This window comes from Cupressus sempervirens, chromosome 10, assembly GCF_028749045.1.
Source record: "Cupressus sempervirens isolate cs-2001-9-10 chromosome 10, ASM2874904v1, whole genome shotgun sequence".
Taxonomy (NCBI): Eukaryota; Viridiplantae; Streptophyta; class Pinopsida; order Cupressales; family Cupressaceae; genus Cupressus; species Cupressus sempervirens.
In genome coordinates, this window is record NC_143127.1 from 585,419,277 (window position 1) to 585,434,152 (window position 14,876).

Here is a 14,876-nt window from a genome sequence, read left to right on the forward strand (position 1 = left end):
CCATGAAATGATCTTACCTCACCCACATTCTCAAGTGTAGGCCACTCCAAAATTGCTTTAACCTTCTCAGGATCCATCCTTAAACCATCAGCTGAAATCACAAATCCCATATACACAATCTCCTCTTGCATAAAATAACACTTTTTCAGATTAATCGACAACTTTTCCTCTTCCAACCTCCACAATACTTGTCTAATATGTTCAAGATGTTCTTCTTTAGTCTTACTGAATATTAGAATATCATCCAAATAAACAATCACAAACTTACCCAAAAATCACTTCAGAACTTCATTCATCAACCTAATGAAAGTACTAGGTGCATTAGTCAAACCAAAAGGCATAACCAACCATTCACACAAACTATCTTTTGTCTTGAAAGCAGTCTTCCATTCATCACCTTCTCTGATTCTGATTTGATGATAGCCACTCTTCAAATCAATCTTGGTAAAATACTTTGCACCACTCAAGCAATCCATTATGTCATCCATTCTCGACATAGGAAACCTATATTTCACTGTGATCTTCTTGATAGCTCTGAAATCGGTACACATTCTCCATTCTCCATTCTTTTTAGGTGCTAATACAACAGGTACAACACATGGACTCAAACTTTCTTTGATCAAACCATTTTGTAGCAGTTCATGCACTTGTTTGTTAAGTTCTTCATTCTCTATAGGTGTCAATCTATATGGTGCTTTGTTTGGAAAACTAGCTTCAGGAATCACATTCATACAATGACTTATGCTTCTTACTAGAGGTAAACCATCAGAAATGTCCTCAGCAATAATATCCTTATATTCATTCAACAATTCTATAATTTCTGTTGTCACTCTGTTGTTACCAACTTTTACTACTTGGTTATTACTACCAACACTTGATCCTCTAGGAACTATAGCAAAAAAAACTTGATTCCTCTTTACTTCCTTTTCAGATTGCTTTCCATTAACCATGCGAACTTTTATTGCGATACAACTGACTTCATCTGTACTTTCAATCAAAGGCAGCAATGTTTGCTTCTTCTCATTTACCCAAAGAGTATATTGATTCAATCTTCCATCATGCACAACATATCTATCATACTGCCAAGGTTTACCTAACAAAATATGACAACAATCCATGGGCATAATATCACACAAAACTTCATCAAAGTAATGTCCAATTTTGAACTTCACAAGGCATTGTTCACTTACCAATATCTTATGCTCATCTTTGACCCAAGAAACATGATAAGGTTTGGGATGTTTTAGCCTCTACAACTGCAACTTTGTAACCAACTCTTCTGATGCCAAATTTGTAGAACTTCCACTATCAATGATCACTTTGCAGCATTTTCCAGCCATCTTACATCTTGTCTTGAAAAGACTTCTCCTTAAAACAGGTTCCTCATCACTTCCCTTATTACATAAGGTTCTTCTCACCATCAGATTTTCTCTAGCCTTAGGTCCACTTGGTGAACCCTCATCATCTCCTTGAATCACAACATTTTTGTTACCTTGCCCACTTTCAAAGGATCTACATTCAAAAGATCTATGTCCCTCTTTACCACATCTGAAACAATTACCATAGAAACCACCTCTAGGATAAGAATTACCTCTTCCTTGATAAGATCTGGTACCTCCTAGGTATGAGCTACCACCTTTCCACTCAGTCTTGTCTTTGTCATCATTCTTCCATTTAGATTTGTCTTTATATTGCACAAATTTTTTAGATCTGCCACCTTCGCCATAAGATTTGCCTCTGCCTCTCTTGAATGTACCACTTCTACCTCTTTGTCTTCGTTCATGCTTCTTTGCTAAGATCTCCTTAGCTTTCAAGGCATATTGGTATGCTTCTTCCACACTTTCCAACTTCACAAAACTTATTTCATCTTGAATTCTAGATCTCAATCCATTTATGTACCTTGCAATTTTCTCAACATCATCATCTACATGTCCAATTCTGATGTCCAATCTATAGAATTCCTCAGTATACTCTTTCATAGTCATGTCCTTTTGTTACAAATTTTGCATCTTTCTCAACAAGCTAACTTGGTAATTAGCAAGAAGAAATTTGTTCTTTACCTTGTTCACCGTCTTCAGCCAATTTCTGATCTTCTCCTTTCCTCTCCTTTGTCTATCAGTTTGCAAGTGCTCCCACCAAAGCGAAGCATGACCTTTTAGCCTAGTAACTACAATCTTTACCTTTCTATTATCAGGAGTGTTTTCATACTCAAAGAACTTCTCCATATTTGAGATCCAATCTAACACAACATTGGTATCCAATTTTCCATGATAAGGAACAACTTTTACAACAGGCTTTGAATTTTCCCTAGACAACACTTGCAACAATATTTCCTTATCTTAATCTTCTTCAAGTTTTGGATTATTGTTTGGTGCTACTGCTTCATCATCACTTACATTATCAAGATGTGCTCCTCTCCTTTGGGCTATCTAGTTTGTGTCAACTGATCTAATATAGCATCGTCGACATTTCTTCTACTACGAACCATCTTTACAAATTAGGTTCCTGCAAGATCGTAACCCTCTGCAAGTTATAGGTCAAATCTATAGATTTTCCACCCTACAACCAAATCCAAATCAAGGTTCTACATGATCCAATCTCCACAAGGATGAACCTCAAGCTTTGATACCACCTAATGCAAGGAAGGATGGGGAAAACTAGGGCCATGGCACACCCAGCTCTCCGAATGACCCTACAAGAGTTAACACAATGGAAGAAAACACAAAGAACTATAACGCCCCGCCAAGGGATCCAAAAGAATTAACCTAAAGTTTCACTAAGTTTGCTAAACTTTTTTTAAAAAAAAAAGTAAGAAAGTATAACATACACATCAAACACATAGTAGCGGAAGCAATAACATGTAATCATCGACAAACATACATTGTAAGTTACATTTTTTAAAGATCCCAAGACGTTGAGTCACGTTTAAATTTAATTAATTCTAAGCTTAACAATTACCACATACATATGAAAGAATAATCAGAAAGTCCCATGTCCATAATATACATTTGTTCCGAATGCCTCTCGAAAAATTAATTCGGAATGCTCAATCATCCACTGTACAAGTCACAGGGTATGAAAGGCTTAAAAGAATATACATATGTAAAGATAAAGATACAACATCCTCAAATCCATGATACAAAGTACAATAAAAATATATGAAACTATTCACCATACATGATACATCCATGCATCCATAATGATAAAACATTTATCATAAAATCTAACCCTCCATCATAATAATCCAAGAACATAGTGAAGTAAATGCTAATCATGAAAACTCCAGCCACAGTGACCACGGAACGATCTCAATGGTAAGAGTAAAAAGCACTACCACTCGACCGCGTGGAACCTAAATGGTCCACTCCCACCGCGCTGAGGAGATAGTCTCAAGTCCCAAATAGGATAACAAAACCTATAACCGTAAATACTCTCTAAGTCCAGGAAATCCTATAAGTATGCTAACTCAAGGGTTCCTAAAAAGATCGACATCTAAAACCCAGAGGTACCACAAGACACGTAAGAAACCTAATATGCAAGCGGGAAAGTGTCATCGCAAAAGTCACGTAGAAGTTACCCGAGCAATCCCTTAGGAATCTCGGGTCCCTACCGATCCCTGGGGCCACTAGTATCCTCTCGTACTGACGAGGCATACTATGGAGTGCAAGGTCGTAACCAAGTGTTCTCTCTACCCCATCCTAGTCTGTACTAGCACTCAAGGCATGGGAGAGAACATACAATTATCTTGTTAGTTTCATTTTCTCTCATTTAGTGTAAATGTTTTCACTTATTAAAACAACTTACAATGGGTTACTCCATGCAGCCTCTTAGGGCCCCGATCCCCATTGCAAGCCACTTCCCGACTCTACACATAGATAACCTACCCTAGGCTCATGAAATCACAAATCAAGAATCATAATAAAATCACCTCAATCCTATATAAGCAACTGAAAACATTATAAAAGATAAGCCACAAAATTACATCATTTCTTCATGAGCAACAGATAAGCATCATATAATAATCATATGATCACAACAGTTCTCTATCAGCAACTGAAGGCATCAATGATAGATCACAAAACCAATGGTTCTCCAATGAGCAACCAGAAAGTATCCCAATAGTAAATTACAATACTGATCGAAGACTCCAAAATGGTCAAGTCAAAACATGACATCATCAAGAACATAACAAACACTTCAGTCCTCTCAAGCGACCGAAAAGCAATCCAAGTATAACTGATCGAGACTCAAAAATGGTTATCAAATATAACTGATCGAGACTCGAAAATGGTTAAGTCAGGTATCTTAAATACATACATCTCAGCTTCACACAAGGAAACTGGAAAGCAATAACAAACAGTAAATACAATCATGTCATAGAGCACTTCATCACATTACCATGGTCGGGTTAAGAAAGATCGAGACCAAATCATCATGACATCACATTCACAACCCCGAGCCTCTGGTAACAACCTAAACTGGTCAATACTAGAACAACCCCAAAACACAGAGAACACATAGAAAACATCAAAGTCTCAGAGATTGGATTTGAAAGTATATAATTGAGTTAAGGTAAGGTTTATGTTTCAGTTTAACGTCGATTTCAAGTATCTAGGTTTTCACCATTAGCCCTTACAATTAACCCATTTCTATATTTACATGATTGTACAATTACCCTATAAATATTCTAAGGATAATCTTTTATTTATAAGTTATAAAAATGATCTTTAATGATTTCAAATAAAACAATTATGACTTTATTAAAAATTATCTTTATTGAAACCCACATTAATAACTTTCATTAAGTCAATAGTCTAATTATACAATTTTATCAAATAGTATCTATTAATGATTTAAATAAAATAATTACAATTTTATTAAAATCAATAATTAAATACTTGATAATAATAACTTCTATTTTTAATTAAATATTAAATCATATTTAATTAACATTAATCAATATTTTATTTAAATATATATTACATTTATTATTAATATAACAATTATAAAATATTGTTGAAATTTAATAATGAAAATTAATATTAAATAATATCATAAATTTTATTTAATTAAAAAATTATTAATATTAATCAAAATTTATAACAGTAACGAATTTCGAAATTCGTATGGCATAAGATATGTTTTATTAAAAACATGTGGTAAGCAATTTAATAATCGCTACCCGCCGACAGTGCAGGGTCGGACTGCTGTCGCAGCCGTCCTGCGTCAGCAGGTACGACTGTGTACAGCAGTTGCCTGCTGCAGTCATAAAGGGGGCAGGGGGTGGTTAAGCCGCCCCTCCCCAATAGTATAAATTTTTTTAATTAAATACATTTTATTAGATCCGACATTGTACCATTAAAATTGTCAATTAAAAATATACATATATGTATATATGTATTTTTTTATTTTTTTTATTTTTATTTATTTTTATTAAAAGAATACAATTTGTTTATAAAAGATTTTATTAATGAACCAATTAATTAAGGATATATATATATATATATATATATATATATATATAATTTCTTTTAATATATATATAAATATATGCATTGAAAAATTGTTTCCTTCTTTAAATTGATATAGAAAATATAGTCAACCATTCGAACTTCTAATTGAGAATTTCGGTATTAGATTCAACCCTTCCCATTTAAATCTCATGTATACAGAAGTTCATAAACAAGCATCTGATAAATTCTAATATCGTAATGTTTAAACATTCATCACAGAGAATTCAGATTTACAAACCCCAGACACGAAGAAGACAGGAAAGGATAATTGCGTATTTAATCGATAATCAAAAAAACACAAGACCCTACCTGATCCTGATGCTATTATGCAATCTCCAGGAATTGTAAGAGAATTCGCTCCTCTCAGTAACCTTTTTCTGGAAAACTTTCTTGGTATCAGCCTTCTGAAATTTGCTTCCAAAAGTAGTCTCCCAAAAATTCCCGTCCCAAATACGTGTCCCGATTCGTGTCCCCCAAGAATGAACTCCCAAAGTTGTGATAAGCAATTTTCTCCTCAAATCGGGGCACTAATTGTGCGTTCACCCGAGAAGACTCTTTGCACAACTGAGTTAACTCCCGATTAATCTTTATTATCTTTTATTTTATTTTGCATTCATCTTTTCATGCACATTAAGTTGAATTATTAAATAACTTTACTTAATATTCCACTTGACTTCTATTTTAAATTAATTTATTACTTTAATCTCATGTGCACTTTATGAAATTAAAATAACATTATTATTTTCTATTATTTAATCTTTTAATTTATTTCTCATATTTAAACTCATGCTTAAATCATGCGATCTAGAATTCCTAATAATTTTATATCTTTCAACTTTTAAATTTATTTTAGAACTTAATTGATAACATATTTAATTAATTTAAATAACAATAATATTTAGTATTTATTTAAAAATGAACTCCAAATATATTATTATTAAATTAAATAAATATTATCCTGTTCTAAATTTATCTTTGAACTTTAATTTCCAAATTTAATTCTTTTATTTAATTACTTTCTCAATTAATTAAATATTAAAGATATCATATTAATTCTCTATTAAATTAAATCATTAATTAATCTTTTTAATTAGACTTAATTAATAGAAAACACATCAAGGACTCATATAACAACATACGAAAACCCTTCATAGAAAAACACATACTAAATCAAAACAAAAAGGTTATAATCCCGAAATTACATCATTTGATGCATTTAGAGGGTACTTAACTTAGATACTTGTCCTAATTATCAATTAGGACAATTGGCTAAAGGGTTTAGGAATTGGACTTAAGAGTTTATCTCCCCTCTCTTACCATTGAGACAATGCAATAGGGTACGCTCATCCTGGTAATTCAGGGAAGTCGATACCCGGTACCTGCAACCTACATAAAATCCATGCATGTACAAACACAATATTCTAATCTAAACAGACAATGGCAGGAAGTGGTGCATCGTGTAGATCCCAACTAGCAGGTGACTACGACTCCCTTCCTTAACCACATCAGAAACACCATACATAAATAAAACAAACACGCACACCATACACATGCAGTATGGGGTAAGTATCCATAAGAAGGCACATGTGATAATAAACCATCTTACTAATCATCATCGATAACTGAAAACATTGAATAATCATCATACATGCATGAAATATAGAGTACCAAGTAATCTCATCATATAATAAACTGAGTGTAAAACAACATCTGATAATCTCTAAAATAATAATACTAATCATCAAATATAAAATTAGCCTAAAAGAGTTCGACAAAAATAACAGAAATGCGAACTAGGGGCAGGCACTACAAGAACAACAACCAAAGGAGGAAGAAGAGTGAAATAATTTCATTGATTCATCAAAATATCTTCATACATGCCCAACTATAAGGACTTTTGGGTTACAACCAAATACAAATACATTCACATTCAAAGATCTAATGGCAAATTCGTAATTTCTAGTTCTGCTCTGCAGTCCTTTCTCCAATTTGCTAATTCTACCTAGCTTCTAGCCTAAACACTCTATTTATACTAGCCAAAACAACTTATAGATTATTCTAGAACATGGAGAAGCCACAAGTAAGCTCTGAGTAAATATTAAATGAAATAAACCAAAATTAAATACACATTGGCCTACATCAGCAATTAACTATCTTGAAATTAATGTCCGAGAAAAATAGCCATATCTCCTCACTTCAATTGAGTTAGAACTCGTGCTTCAAACCATGGGTAGATATATAGGCCCTCTACAACCCCTTAAGTGCACAAGATCTAATTCATTAAGGAAAAGTGTGTATCCATTCTAAAAGTCAGGCACAAGAAACTATTGCACAGAATTGCCAGAAATTGATGTTTTGGGAGAATTGCCATATCTCCAAAACTATAAGGAGTTAGGACTTGCTCTTTAGAAGATAGATATTAATTTAGGCCCTCTTGAATCCCTAAAGTGTGCAACCCTTCATTCATTTTGGAAAATTAGTTACATGATCTGCAATAGGCACCCAAAAACCAGAAAATCCAGTTTTAGCAGAACCCAGTTTCAACAACAAAATAAAAACTGAAAATATGCAGGATAGAAGTGCAACCCTAGATGCTCCTACATCAATATCTTAAGATTTTTATTTTTCGAGTTACAACATTTACTAGTGTAAACTAAGTGCTTGTGTGTTTGTCGAGCATCAATATTTTCAGTGAAGTTCTCTGTGTTGACATATAAGGGATCTAAGATTTATTTTAGTGGTAACTAATTCACCCCTCCCTTCTTAGTTAATCCTCTTATATTTCCAACAATTTTGACCTTGAATGTGGCACTAGTTTGTCGTGTAGATCTTTGCTCTATCTCCTTGAAGATACTTTGATCTTCCTGCTTGCTTGGTGAGTGCTTTGTTCTCTCCTTTGTCTTGGTTGTCCACATTAGCCTGTTGTTGTTCTTTCTTTCATTCTTTGCAACAATTACCTTTACTGTTTTGATCCTTTCTGAGTTCTTTTCTTCTTTTTTGTAGTAGCAACAACCTCTCCTTACAACTATTTTTGATTTAGTTGTATATACCTTTTCTTTACTGTTAGAGCACAATTACCCATGACCAAATTATCCTTCTCAATCTCGAATTCAAAATTTGAATTCCATGCCTGCTACATTTAGAGGAGACCCATGATCCCTATGCTTAGGGTTTAGATTGTTAGCTTCGTCAGTCCTTCCGAAAATCGATCGTGACATTTTGTCCTTGCTTGCTTTTGCCATTTCACTTTTACCTTCTATTACATCATTGGCAACTCATCGTGTTGATGACTCATATCAATTTAATACTTACTCCAAACTACTTGTGGCAACGCGAATATGCTAGAGTGTATGCCGATGAAACTTTGTGATTGGTTACAATCGATTTCCTTCATCATCTTCTTCCTTTGACTGATTGACACATTTTTCCAATTACGTACTTTTGGCTATCAATGACAACACATCATACTTCTTTAATTCTTCATGCCAAATATGCTTGCATGGTCAACATAGACATCCATGGTGTGGATTATCCTTCATCCAATAATGCATACTGATATTTTTTCACCCACAATCAAAATGTATTCATTTTTGTTAACTACTATCGTATAAATTTTGTTTGGTAAATAGATATTTAAAGGGGACCATTTATATATTTCTTCGCCTTGTATGTGTTGTTTTTCTAACTTTCACATTTGATGATATTTTGTTGTCAATGAAAATTATGTAACCATCATTTCTAATTATTTACCAAGATATAGTAAAAAAAAACCATAACATCACAATAGTTTTCAAAAGCATTAATTTCAACTTCTTGAGAATGGAAGTGTGTTATTGGTGGATACTTTGTACTACAATGTGCAAGTGATGGAATTATCGTCTAAGTTAATGTTTCACAATTGAATTCAAAGTGCCACCATTCCCATCATGCAAGAAACCCACACATGGTTTGGTTTGTCACCATCTTGTAAAAATAACCATAAAATGTTGTAGAAATCAAAGATAAAAAAACATAACATCTTTACACACAAAGGTGTTGTCAAATTTAATGGGAGTCAATTTTATTTGTACATATTAACTCATCCTTAAATTTCCTTACACTACATTGCTACTAGCATATATATCGTATTTAATCCTCATAACAACATAAAGATATATCAAGACATTCCTTTTATGGTTAATACAAAAGATTTTAAATTATTATTATAATAACATTTTTATTTTTTTAAAACAAATAACAAAACACAACTTAAGAAAACTAAAACTCTATTTTGAATAATTTAAAATCATTATTATTACACATTTTAATCTCCCAAAAAATAATGATTTTGAAAACTTAGTATTGTAAATTAACAAACATATTAAAATATTAAAATATTAAATACATAGTAAATGAAGATATGTCAAAAAATCATTGATACTATTCTTCACTAAGTACGACATATTTATATTAGCTACAAAGAAAGCAACGGTTTGATAGCGAGGGAAGATACCTAGTAGTGACTATAGCTAACTTCATATGTTCAATTTAGGAAAAATAATAATATCAAAATTATTCAATTTCTTTTTGGTCATTCTTGTATTCGACTTGACTACTTAAAGCAAAAGTTTCAACTTCTCACCAATAACTATAGACTCTATAAAAGCCATTACATGAATATAGGTCAAAAAGTGGCCACAAAAATGTGTCACTCTATACCAGACAATAGGAACCCCAATAGTGGTTCAATTTATACCTAGTAGTAAGTATTGACTTCTATGGAGTAAATCGTTATTAGTGAGAAGATGAAGCCTTAACTTTAAGCAATTAAGTCGCATACGAGAGCAACAACAAGAAATCAGATAATTTCAACACTGTTTGGTACCTAAATTAAACACACAAAAGTTAGCTATAACCACTATTGGGTATCTTCCCTTATGCAAAATTGCACATGTATTGGGGGTCTAATTTTTTTTTTTTTGGATTAATTTTATGTATGTATTGCTATGCATAGTTATTTATTTATCATTGGGGTGTCACTATAGCAAAAAGTGAATAGTTATTGGACCATGATTTACTACTGGATATCTTCCCCTAGTTTCTAAACTTCTTCCTCACTTTCCTTCATTCATTTATTTGACTCTTTAGTATTATTTGCTTAAAACATAACAAACTAATTCTCAATAGAACCCCCTACATAATTATAAGTGAGACATCTACATATAATTCTCAATATTTACTCAAATCATTTTGTATACGGATATGAATAAGGACATTCACGAAATCAAGAACATCATCAACAACAATTGAATTTTCTATCTGTCCAAACCTTTCATCCATCCAAACCCCTATTCTTGTCTCCTAGGTAGACAAGGGCATCTCAATTGTTTCATCCATCAAAACCTCTTTTGTTGTCTCCTAGGCGAACAAGGGCATCTCAATTGTGGAAAAAATTAATTCGAAGGTCCTCGTATTGTTTTTGGAAAAGAATAAATATCTATCAATTAAAATGCTTTCATCGTGCAGATTGAATGGTTTTAGCTACGTGGAGACCAAGTGCACATAATCTAACTTCCCACCCACTCAAGCACGAAGGTAAAAGTGTCGTGAATCAATATTTATGGCCTTACAACGCATGCATTTAATCATAAAGGAAATTAACTTTCGTTGGAAGTAAAAGACGGCGCCAAATTTCAGACGGTGACCATTGACATGAGATCGAAAACAAAAACAATATAATTGTAATACTGCATCGAACACGTGAAGAAATCTCTGACTTACGTCTTGTTAACCAAGACAAAACCCTAGACACCTAACCTTGATTTGCCCTTGCATGTCTATTTTATAAAATTGTCTAAATTTCGTTCTTAATATTTGACGAACAGATAGTCATTCCCGTGAAAAAATCCCGTTCACCGGGAAAATAAGCCGGTTGCCGCCATCATGGAGGGTTTGTTTGTATGTGCGATGAGGTCGGGGTTAGCTTTCAAGTGTTTTTGATATTTTGGTCGCAGATGCATTTGTCATGGCTCCCTCGATCCTTCCGCATGGCGATCACTAGAGTTGTTCTGATCCCGGGTTCTGTAAGGAATATATAATCTTCGTCAAAATAATAATTTGCCCTCCAAGTCTTCGAACTGGCTCAATTTGCAAGTTCACAGATTTGGTTGGTAAAATCCTGGTGCTCGTTTCGAATCTCGTGAGATCCGCGGCTCTAGGGAATCAATCCGGCCAATTTTGTATAGGTACGCATAGAACGCTCGATAGTAGCTCTTTAAAATGACTAGAATTTGAAATACTTGCAGTAAGGAATTTTTATTCGGTATTTAGGTTATTGGATTTTTGCACGTTTCTGTATTTTTGGCTGTGAGGGGAAGATTATACAGTTTGCTAGATCTGGGGTTTTGGGCCTTGATCTGAGAGTTTTTGGGAATGTTTTCGATTTCTGAGCTGAAATTTAGCAGGCGTGATTGAAAGTGGTGAAAACTGAACATTAATTTAAAAAGCTGGCTCAAGTTTCGGGGAAAATTGATGCAACTGGCAGCTGCATGGCTAATTTCAGGGGCAAATTGTAGAAGCAGCAGTATTATGGTGTAGTTTTGCAAATGCAGAGCGGTATTGGATTCACTGGCATTGTTCTGTCTGAATTCGACAAGACTAATCAAGTGCGAGGCGAATTCTGGCTGGATTGAAGGTTTAGTTGATCTGATTTGCATTTTGTTGTGTTGTAGCTCATGGCGTCGTCGTCTACGTTTCTAATGGATGATCAGTCCGATGCGGATTTTTTCGATAAGCTTGTGGATGACGACGATGATTATCAAGCTTCTAATACCGGAACGTTAAGAAATAGTACTTCGACCAATACTTCAGAAGTCGAGCCTGATGCAGCTTTTATTGATAACACAAGTGACGCAATATCGAAATTGATATTGGATGCAACAGAAGATACAAAAAAGGCGGTGTCTTTCATTTCAGCAGTAGAAGTTTCAGGATTAGAGAAGATCCCACCAATCGCAATTGGGTCAACAAAAATATGTAATGAAAATAAGGGTTCTGATGTCGAGGGTTACAATAAGGAAGAAGCCCCTTCAGAAGGCTTCTCATCTGAGCAGAAGCAGTTATCCTTGGACGACGCGTTTAAGGAAGAAGAAGTGGTAATGGAGTCTGCCGAAAATGCATTTGCTAAAATTGGAGCTAATGAAGAGGTGAACTTTTTGATTAATGATACTCACAGTGGATCCCAGGAGGGCATGAAATCTGCAGATAATGCATTTGGGAAACCTAGAAATAATGAAGAAGCGGACCCTTCGTTTAATGTCACTGATGATGGAATTGAGAAGGGCACAAAGTCATTAGATTCAAAGGCAGAGCGGACAGGAAGCAAGAGTATCTGTACAAATGTTAGAGAAGTTCAATGGAGTAATTTTAACGCAACAGATGTGGATTCTGATGTAGGTGGCTTCGGGTCATATTCAGATTTTTATGCAGATTTTCCCAACGATTTGGTGCAGCAAGCAGGGGAATCAGGGGTTGATTTTTTCTCTACCGTAAACTTAGATTCAGCAGGACAACCGATTTCTGATGCAAACATACCTTATCAGACATCCCAAGTTGTAGAGAATGGAACGCTTAATGCTTTGGATGCTGCTGCCCCTCAGCTACTAGCAAACAGCTTGTCTGAAACCGAGTCATTTCACCAGTACAACAATGGCAAGTTTGAAGGGCATTTTAACAGTTCAGTTTCTCCAGATCAGTCTCACATTGCAGCGGATAGTCAGGATGATTATTTTAATAATGAATTGCAAAATGAGTATCCAGGGTGGAGGTATGATCAAGCAACAGGAGAATGGCATCAAGTGGAGGGGTATGAAACAACAGCCGCAGGTTCATCTATTGGGGATGGTCTCAAGAAAAATGAAATACAGTACAATTTGCAGTCTACCCAGAGCAGTGTTAGTTATGCCAGCTGGCAAGTCCAGGATAGTCAAATTTATCATGCTCAGAGTTCTGTGGGATTGGCTGATCAAGTTGAATCAATAAATACAGATACCATAACTGCATCTGGACATGGATATGCAGACCAGACTGCCCCTAATTGGCAACAGGAGTTGCAGAATACCTCTCAAAATCAGGAGAATGTTTATTATGATCCTCAGTATCCGGGATGGTATTATGACTTTGTTGCACAAGAGTGGCGTCAGGTCACAGATTTCAATCAAATGAACCAGGGTCTAACATCCCATACAGACCATAGTCAAATAGACAATGGTCAAACGTCTTATTCAGCTGGATCCACGGAGGTATCTACTTATGGTAGCCAACAAATGTCGCATGAGAAAACTGAGATGTTAAATGGAGATAATAGTAGCGTTTTTGCTTATAATAATCCCAGTTTAACTAGACATGACAATCAATTTAAAGGATTCGAAGTGCCAAGCACTGCAACACCATGGTCAACATCTTCAAATGATTATTCTATTAGTAATGGGCAATGGGAAAGTTCTATTCCTCAGGAGAATATTTATGATGGCAACCAGGCTGGTGATGTTAGAATTTCATCGAATAATGTGACTGGAGAGAAGTCAAATGATCCGCTTATTGGAAGTAGGAGTACTGGGTACGCCATGGCTCCAAGCAAACAGGGTGACTCAGATCAGACAGCAAGTTTTTATGTTCCAAGTTCTACCATTTACAATCCAGCTCTAGATGCACAGGGACAATTCGATCAGGCAACCCCTATCAATGCTTCAACTCCTACTCTGTTTAATCCTGCAGCGAGAATACACAGCCAAGTGGATCAAGCAACCCACTTTCATGTCCCAAATTCTAATGTGTACAATCTGGGTGCAAGAACCCAGGGCCAGTTGGGTCAGGCATCCGATTTTGATATTCCAAATACTTTTGCATATAATCAATCTAATCAAGGATTCACTAGCCATCCTAGAGATACCAGTTTCCAGAATCCAACTCCAGATCCAAATGTTTATGTCTATAGTAATCAACAGGCGGATCAGAATTCACAAGCCAGCCATGATTATTTTGGGAATACACAGACAGTAGATTATTCTCATAAGATGTATCACTTTGGTCAGCATTCACATCATGCACCTCTGATCAACTCTTCCATGGAAGCAAGGTCATCTGAAGGTCGTCCTGTCCATGCACTGGTGACATTTGGCTTTGGTGGGAAAATTGTGGTATTCAATCCAAAAAACCATTTCAGCTTGCCATCCAGCTATGATTCTCAGGTAAGGTGTGAACTTCGCTTAGAATTTTAAATCTGTTATGATTTGTATTTATAATTATGAGTGATTCAAAGAACTCATTCTTGAGCTTTTGCTCAGCAGGATAACTTTGCTTTGAATTTTTAATCTAATTTATGAA

At 34.8% G+C, this 14,876-nt stretch overlaps 1 protein-coding gene across 1 annotated transcript in view; it reads left to right on the forward strand.

Annotated features, from left to right (window-relative positions):
- Nucleotides 1-11,615: 11,615 nt before the first annotated feature.
- LOC149535221 (protein transport protein SEC16A homolog) overlaps nucleotides 11,616-14,876 on the forward strand; it is a 46,161-nt gene continuing 42,900 nt past the window's right edge. The window contains exons 1-2 of the mRNA XM_089804831.1: nucleotides 11,616-11,737; nucleotides 12,224-14,740. Of these exons, the coding sequence (XP_089660957.1) occupies nucleotides 12,227-14,740 (2,514 nt within the window). The 5' untranslated portion in view covers nucleotides 11,616-11,737; nucleotides 12,224-12,226. The remainder of the gene's footprint in view (nucleotides 11,738-12,223; nucleotides 14,741-14,876) is intronic.